Source organism: Triticum urartu, chromosome 3 (genome assembly GCF_003073215.2).
Source record: "Triticum urartu cultivar G1812 chromosome 3, Tu2.1, whole genome shotgun sequence".
Classification (NCBI taxonomy): domain Eukaryota; kingdom Viridiplantae; phylum Streptophyta; class Magnoliopsida; order Poales; family Poaceae; genus Triticum; species Triticum urartu.
Window position 1 is genome coordinate 274,077,987 of NC_053024.1, and position 8,844 is coordinate 274,086,830.

At 46.3% G+C, this 8,844-nt stretch overlaps 1 protein-coding gene across 3 annotated transcripts in view; it reads left to right on the forward strand.

The window, feature by feature from the left end:
• The window catches only part of LOC125543804 (vacuolar-sorting receptor 1-like), a 28,106-nt gene extending 19,763 nt beyond the window's left edge, over positions 1-8,343 (forward strand). For 2 of the 3 annotated variants that reach the window (XM_048707277.1, XM_048707276.1), the window contains exons 9-12: positions 5,067-5,133; positions 5,542-5,670; positions 5,751-5,860; positions 8,079-8,343. In XM_048707277.1, coding sequence (XP_048563234.1) covers positions 5,067-5,133; positions 5,542-5,670; positions 5,751-5,860; positions 8,079-8,186 — 414 coding nt within the window. In that variant the 3' untranslated portion in view covers positions 8,187-8,343. The remainder of the gene's footprint in view (positions 1-5,066; positions 5,134-5,541; positions 5,671-5,750; positions 5,861-8,078) is intronic. The other variant, XR_007298795.1, reaches the window with a different exon arrangement.
• Positions 8,344-8,844: the final 501 nt, after the last annotated feature.

An 8,844-nucleotide genomic window follows, 5' to 3' on the forward strand; every position in this document is an offset into this window, starting at 1 on the left:
CCCTCCCTCCGCCCTCCAGCCCCCGCCCCTAGCATCGCCGCCGCCACCCCGTCTATACCCCCATTTTCCCGGCCTCGTCGCCGTCCTGCAAGGCCGTCCGAACCATGACCCATGCTATAGCCGGCCTACGCTCGCGTTTCGGAGGAGCTTTTTGCCGGCGTTCGTTGTTCTTTGTTGCTGGTGGGAGAGAAGCTACAGCCACCGATGCCGCCCATCGACCCCAAGAACTTTCGGCAGGCGCTGCATAGCCGGAGGGCCCATCAACGTGCTCTTTTTGGCCGCGTCTCCATGACCGCAAGGTGTTCGACGCTTTGCTCACAAGGTACCATGGATAGCGGGGATGAGTATTTCTTTCACAACTATATTTGTTCATCGGATGATTCGTCCTCGGATGACGAAGAGCTTGTGGTGGATGCATTGGTCGTCCATGACCACATTGGTAGGCAGCGGCCTCGGTTCAGGGGATCAATCCCGGGGCATGCTCCGGCCTTGAACCGCAATAGGGAGAGCGGCCACGCCCTACTCTATGCTGATTACTTTGAGAATACCGCACTCTTCAAACCACATCAATTTCATCGCCGCTTCCGAATGAGACATGTGTTGAATCGTATTTGGGAGGGAGTGGTAGGATATGACCCATACTTTGAGTGCAAAGAGGATGCCCTTGGCAAGCTTGGCTTCTCTTCTTGCCAGAAATGGACTGCGGCTATTCGCATGCTTGCATATGGAATTTCTGGTGATCTTGTGGATGAGTACGTGCGTATGAGTAAGTCCACATGTCTCCTCTCAATGTATAGTTCTTGCAAGGCCGTGGTGGCAGTGTCCTGCCCTGAGTACCTGAGAGAGCCAACTGCCGTTGATACAGAGAGGTTGTTGGCGATCAATGCTGAGAGGGGCTTTCCGGGCATGCTTGGTAGTATAGATTGTATGCACTAGAAGTGGAAGAACTGTCCATTTGCTTGGCAGGGGAGTACAAGGGGCATGTGAAAGGTGTCACTGTCGTACTAGAAGCGGTGGCTTCACAAGATCTGTGGATGTGACATTCTTTCTTTGGCATGGTTGGTTCTCACAATGATATCAACGTGCTTCAACGTTCTCTAGTGTTTGCAAGGCTTGCATAAGACCACTCCCCAGAGGTCAACTTTGAGATCAATGGCCACCATTACAACAAGGGATATTACCTAGCTGATGGTATCTATCTTCAGTGGTCAACTCTTGTGAAGACCATACCCAATCTGCAAGGAGAGAAGAGACAGAGATTTTCCCAAATGCAGGAAAGTGCTAGGAAGGATGTGGAGTGTGCTTTTGGTGTGCTTCAATCTCGATGGGGTATAGTTCGAAACCCTGCATTGACATGGAGCACTCAGAAGCTTTGGGAGGTGATGATTGCTTGTGTGATCATGCACAACATGATCGTGGAGGATGAGCGTGGTGATAGCACAAGATGAGCTTTGTAACGAGAACCATCAAAGTGAGTCTTAACCTTGTAGACCCACTAACAAGTGATGGGGCGAACAAGTGGAGGAAGAGAAACAAGATCCTATGTGCCGGTGTGCTCAAGAGCAGCCAGCTCCTTTGCTATCGCCAGATGCCATTCGGGATGAACAACAACTTCACGATAAGAAGTTGAGCGCCAGTGCGTGGAAAACCAAGGCGATCCATAGGCGGAAGCAAACGAGGATGCAAGCCATAGGTAGGCTGAGATGAGGAAGACTGCACATTAGAAGTAGATGACACATCATTAGATGCATCCATACACGCAGACGACGAGTATAAAAGTGAGGAAGCGATGGAAGAATGCGAGGAGAATCACCAGGGTAAACTCGGGTGATGGAGACGAAGTCGCTGGGGATGAAGGTGTAGAATCCTGTGACAAGCGAGGTGAGGAAACCATGGGAGATGACGATGTCGGATCTGCAATAGTTGTAGAAGTAGGGGCAGCATGACGGATGGACAAGGGCTCAACGGAAGTGATAGGTGTGTCAAGAAGTGAGGAAAGAGATATCATCCACTGAAAAGGTCAAGGAAGATGGACACGGGTAGAAGGGACGAGACTCATCAAAAGTCACATCCCGAGAAACACGCATCCAAACAATAGCCTAAAAAGGCACAGTTGACAGACTGAGCGGTCAGTTTGGTGCGTTCACAAGGGGCAAGAGCATAGCAAACACAACCAAACAAACGAAGCGTCGAATAATCGGGAGAACAATCAAAAAGTCACTCGAAAGGAATGCCACCCTGCAAAGCAGTGGATGGCTGAAGATTGATGAGATAGGTGGAAGTGGAGACAATCTCAGCCCAAAAGTGAGGCGGAAGAGAGGCGGCGGTCATCAATGCACGGGCCTCTCAACCACACCATTTTGAGCATGAGCACCAAGAGAATTGAGCAAGAGTACCCTGCTCAACAAGGACTCCATGCAACAACTTGGAGATATTCTCTCCCGTAGAGTCAGCATGGAACACATGGATAGGCGTGGAGGACTGAGTGTGAACCATGAGATAAGACCTCACTACGAGAAAACATAAAATATATTCAAGTGTGTTGAGAGAAGTCATCTATAAAGATAATACAGTAGTGATGACCTCCTTTTGAGGCAAAGGGAGCTGGACCCTAAACATCAGAGTGAACAATGTCGAAAGGACGCTGAGATAGAGTCTCGCTATGAGGATAAGGTAATTGGACTTGTTTACCAAGCCGACAACCCTGAGAGTCTAAAGACACACTACCGGAGATGGATCCAAGAAGACCACGTCGAACTAATGATGGAAGACGAGAGCCACACAAGTGACCAAGGTGATGATGCCACTACTGGAAAGAGCTGGTAGACAAGGCAATTGAAGCGGAAAGACTGGCGGTGATGGCAGGGGAGGGAAGGTGAAGCCAGTCAAGCTCCTAGAGATCCTAAGTCACGATGTCTAGGGCCAGCACCAAGTAGAGCACCGGTGTGACGATCCAAAACTGAACATGAGTCAAAGTCGAGAATGACCCTACAACTAGAGTCAACATTCTGACCACTAGAAATGAGCTGCATGGTAAGTCGAGGAACATGATGAACATGAAAAGCCGAAGTGTTAAGAATGCCTCGGCCATTAACCGGGAGGGAGGTACCATCAACAGTAAGAACATGAACAGGAGAAGCAAGAGGTCGAATAGAGGACAAAGTGGATGAATCATGAGTCATATGAAAAGATGCTCCGGTATTAAGAATCCATGGAGATGTACCTGCCTGTGTAGAAGGTGGTCCCACAATGCCAAATAGTCGGTAGCAGAAACCAGTTGGTGAAGAAGCAGAGGATGTGGCTAGCAAGCATCGAAGTCGTGTAATCTCCTGCTCAGTCAGGGGCTCAATTGAAGAGGTAGACACAGATGCACCCGACAAGGAAGTGCCGGAGGCAATAAGCAAGTCATAAAGTCACAAAATTTCCTGCTCAGTGAAGGACACAGCTGGAGTAGTTTTTTCTTTTACCATGGACACAACTGGAGCAGCTAACATAGCAGCATCGAAAAAGGAGCGGCCACCACCAGCTGTGGAAGCTGCTAGAGGCGATGTAGCATGACCAATATCATCTGCAGAGGCCGGTGGTGGAGACAAGGTCACATGCAGACAATCACCATGCGTCGAGGGAAGGCGCGTGTGCGAGGCGTAGTCGATGGAGCCATATGCATCAGCACTATCGGTGAAAGTCGCGAGAGGAGCCGGTGTAGAGTGACAATCACCGGTGGAAGTAGCGAGAGGAGTTGGTGTAGAGTGACAATCACCATATGCGGAGGTCTTGAGAGAAGTTGTTGTAAATCGACCAGCACAGCCTGCGTAAGACGCCGAAGGGATGACATCACAAGCGGATGAGCACCAAGCACCGAGGAAAAGCGCATGTGCGAGATTTGGTTAGTGTAGGGAACACCCTTGAACCGGAGGCACCTTTTTTTCTCTTCTTTTTTTTTACAAGAGGACAATCAGCCGCATCAGCCCCAATAGAAGTGGCCGGTGGCTTGATTCAATAGAAGGCGCAGCCAGCAGTGCCTTTGACCGGCAGGCAGGACTGGAGCTAGCAAATCAGCAGCCGCTGATTGCTGGGTGCAGGAGGCCAGCGATCGTCACGGCTCTGGCAGGTCGCGGCTGTGGCCTAAGGCTGATGGCGACTTGGACGGGATCCAGCAGCCATTGACCTGAACGGCTGCACCCTACGGACCGGAGCAGGAGGCAGGACCGAGCTGCTTGATGTGAAGGTGCGGGCAGCACTCCAGTGGTGGACGGGTGGGATGAAAGCAGCCGGCCTGGGGCGTTGATCTGCAGGGGGCGGGGCAGAGAGGCGTTGGAGGCAGACGGGAGAGAGGCGAGCGGGGCAAGAAGCAGTAGCGGACATGGGAAATCTGGCGGCAACGGGAGAATAGAGAAAACAACAGCCGCCAGAGGATGGCGGCGACGCGGCAGTGGATCAATAGCACAAGTTGCAGCGTGCGAAAAAGTTGACCTAGCTGTAATACCATGTTAGGAATATGTAACCTGTATTCCCATGGGGTCATAGGCCAGTATATATACATGTACAGGTGCAGGAAATATGCAGAAAACCCCCTATACAATGGGGTAAATACAAAAGCCTACATGGCTATATATATATACATAGTGTTACTATTCATCACCCAGGGTGCAGAATATTCTTCACCCGAGGTAATCTTACGATCATTTCATAATTAAATTACGTTTCGAATTCAAATAGTTACATTCCTATTGATTAATTACGTAAAATTTGACATAAAAATTAAAAATATAGGTCATAAGATAAGAAAATTTGCAGTTTATGTGTATTTTAGACTATGTTTTTACGTTTGTAATTTTACATAACATAAAATATTTTTTACGGCGATTATATATTTTCTTACGGTCCCTTTTTGCGTCGGAAATAAGACAAAACTTACGGAACGTAAAATTACGGTGCATTGATAGTAAAATAGAGTAGGATATATATATATATATATATATATATATATATACTCTAACAGTAATAACTTCTACAGTTCTACTTGACTCTGATAAGTATTCGCGTACCCAAATTTTATTTTACAGGAATCAGGAGATCAAAATTGCAAGTGTCCAGCTGGTTTCCGAGGGGACGGTGTTAAAAAATGTGATGGTACTCGTTAGCCTTACCCCCCATTCCACACCACCCACCCGATCACACACACACAAAAATTAGGAAATTACCACTGACCTGCATCTCAGAATAAGTGATGTTCTACCAATGGTCCTGTACTGCACTGATCGTCTTTTCGCTCTGAATTTTATTCTCTAGATAATCTCTCTTCTCTCTCACACATACAAATGATTCTCTTTTTTCTATAACAAAACGAGGTCTTTCTTGCAGATGCAAATGACTTCACACATACTTGGAATATGGACAATTGTCATGAATATTTTTCCGATTAACAATTTTTCTGCAAAAACGTTATATATTTTGTGACAAAAGGCAGTAAAAAATTAGTGCAATGCAGCAGGTACAATAGTTCTTAAACTGTAGCTTACTTGTCATTTACCTTTGCAGATATTGACGAGTGCAAGGAGAGAAAAGCTTGCCAGTGTCCTGAATGCAGCTGCAGAGATACATGGGGTGGCTATGATTGTACTTGTAGTGGCGACCTTTTGTACATCAAGGAGCACGACACTTGCATAAGTAATTTTAGACTTTGATTATGTAACAAATATCTATCATTTTTTGTACATATCACTTAATCTTGTATGGTTAATCTGTAGGTAAGACAACAGTTCAGGCTAAAGCAGCATGGGCTGCTGTGTGGGGGATCTTGGTAGCCTTGGTTATTGTGGCGGCAGGAAGCTATGTGGTATACAAATACAGATTAAGGGTAAGCTAGCTGGTGCAGAATATTATCTTCATTCATGTAGTTTTTATTTGTAAACCTAGTGTATATGTGGATTGCCTGGCCCTTTCCATCAGTTCGGACTTTTGGTTGCGTTGGCTAGTGCATGACGCTTAACATATTATGGGAGCCTAAGGTCTTAGAGTTCAAGTCCTAGTTGGCTAGTGCATGAAGCTTAACATGGTATTAGGGCCTAAGGTCTTGAGTTCAAGTTTTGGATTTCACAATACATCCAAAAATTGATGCTGCCCCCCTCTATGTCCACGTATAGGCCTCTTGAGCCATACCTCTTGAGTCTATTCACGTGTTAACTTCCCACGTCACACGTGAGAGGGGGTATTGAAGTGTGTATGTGGATTGCCTATCCCTTTCCATCAGTTCGGACTTTTGGTTGCGTTGGCTAGTGCATGAAGCGTAACAAGCCGTATTCTTGGTGGAGACCGGATCAGGTCTGGAGAGACTAGAGTTGACAAACTTTGGAGTCTTCGGGTTTCCGACTCCGGTTTCGCGAATTACTCCTTCATCTTCCTCATCTTCTCACTCCTCGTCTTGGACTTGGTCTTCCTTCCTCGTGCTTCCACGGTGGTCGTCAACAAACCTAATCACACATAGGATGCCACTTTGAGGTAGTAGCAAAGTCTCATTCAAGGTATATGGAGCTCAAAGAGGAGTGAAGTCACCTCAGTTTAGATGGCTCGTGCACGTGTCCTTGTCATGGGTCCACTTGGGCTTGCCGGTGTGCCCATGGTGATGTCGGTGGCTGTTGCGCTTGCTTGGACCAAATGTGAAACAGAGTTCGGAGGACTTGGGATTCACAATCCTCAGTTCCTGAATGAGGCACATAGGATCAGATGGAGCTGGCGGGGTTGCGTCGGGGAGCCGAGGGTGTGGTCAGGACTGCAAGTGCCGATTAGCAAAGAGCAACAACCCTCTTCTTGGCGGCTACCAATGCATGGTGGACATAGGAGACAGATCACAGTTTTGGCACGAGCAGTATTAATGGGCGAAGTGCCCATGACATTGCACCAACACTGTTCTCCTTTGCTAAAGCGTGTGGTGCGACAAGAAGATCAGTGGCCGAGGCTTTGGCTAATCACAGGTAAATCATGGATATTAGGGTACAACTCCGGATGCAAGTGATAGCAGAATACTTTGAAATATGGAGGGAAATCCAGGACATGCTTTTGCTCTCAGATGTGGATGATTACTTTGAGTGGAGGCTCACTGTCAACAGGAAGTACTCAGCCAGTTCTGCATATGAGGCTTTTTCTTTGTCTTTGAGCAAGTGGACAATACCAGGAACCTGTAGAGAAACATTGTGCAGCCAAACGAAAAGTTCTACGTTTGCTTGGTGCTTAGGAATCGATGCTGGATGGCTGACTGTTTGGAGTGGCAGGCCCTACCAAGTCCCCTGGTGTGCCCTATCTGCAATCAGGCGCCAGAAACGATTGACCATCTTTCGTCAAATGTTCCTACATGCGGGAGTTTTGGTTCAAGTTCCTCAGGTTGCGAGCGATGGCTTCACTAACACCATCAAGCCACACGGTCAGACAATGGTGGTGCTACATGCCCAACAGAGTCCAGGGTCCGAGAGGGAGAGAGGCTGCTACTTGGGCTATTGTGGGGATGCGAAGGGTTTGGCTTGAGCGCAACACGTGTGTTTTCGACAAGAAGCCATCTCCAGTGATTCATGTGGTTAATCAAGCGATCGTTAAGATGTACTAGCATACCCACATTGTACTAGCATACCCACATTCTCGTAATTGTCACACTTCACACTTATCTTAACGAAAACGACATGCAACTGAAGTTGCTTGTTCTTAAAAAGAAAGTTCTATCCTAGTTGCTGTTGTACCAACAGTGGTTGAAATTCTATGTAATATGACAACTTTCATGTCTTTAATATTTTCCCACATCATCTGCAAAGAAAACTACTCCCTCCGTCCATATTATGTGTCGCTGATTTAGTTCATAGTTGTACTAATCAGCGACACTTAAGATGGAACGGAGGGAGTAGAAGGGTAACAAATGTACACATTCCGCTGTAGCTTATGCTTATGGTTTTGAAAGCCGATATCATCAAATCCCTCTTATGATGTTGAGTTTCAGCAATACTGTAAATATGTTTTAACTAAGGCTTCTTCTCCTTAGTTTCATTGACAGATGTCTAATTCTAGATGGTTGTTTTGTGTTGTTTTTTCAGTCATACATGGACTCTGAGATTAGAGCTATCATGGCACAGTACATGCCACTGGACAGTCAAGGGGAGGTCCCAAATGATCCACACGAAGATCATCCACTTGCTCACTAACTGAACCTGTACAACTAACATAGGCAGAAATGTGGTTTGAACAGCGTTGAAATATACAGAATGCATACAAAGGTGAATGGCAGCATGATTTTAGAGTCTGACATGAATGTAAGACTCACGTACAAATTTATCTAGAGCACTTTCACCTTAGAGGTCATGGCAACTCCATCTCCGGTAATATTTACAGATTCTATAATGAGCAGACGTTCGCTCAGCTCGTCCCTGGAGCGACCCAACCACAACATGTGGGGTAGTTAGTTGCATACATGCATGTGATGATGCAAGCTAATTTCAACTTTTTTTAAACCAAAAAATGTTTTGTGTACCAAACCATATGCCCAATTCACAATGTGTTTAAGCTGTTGGCTTTGTATTGTCAAGGGCTTCGTAACTAGATTCCACTCGTGAATGCTTTTGCAACCTTTTTTGACCCTAAAGTTGCCGCCCCATGATAAATGAAGTTTCCATCGTGTTGGCATTATTACTATGTGGCAACTATGATATCAACACAATGGCAACTTAATTTATTATTGGCTGAGAACTTTTAAGATGGATTTTTTGTCGCCCCATGATAAAGAAATATGTCATTGTGTTTGTGTCAAAATTGCTGATGTTTTTTTTATCAAAGTTGCCACATGGTAACTTTAATACCAATACC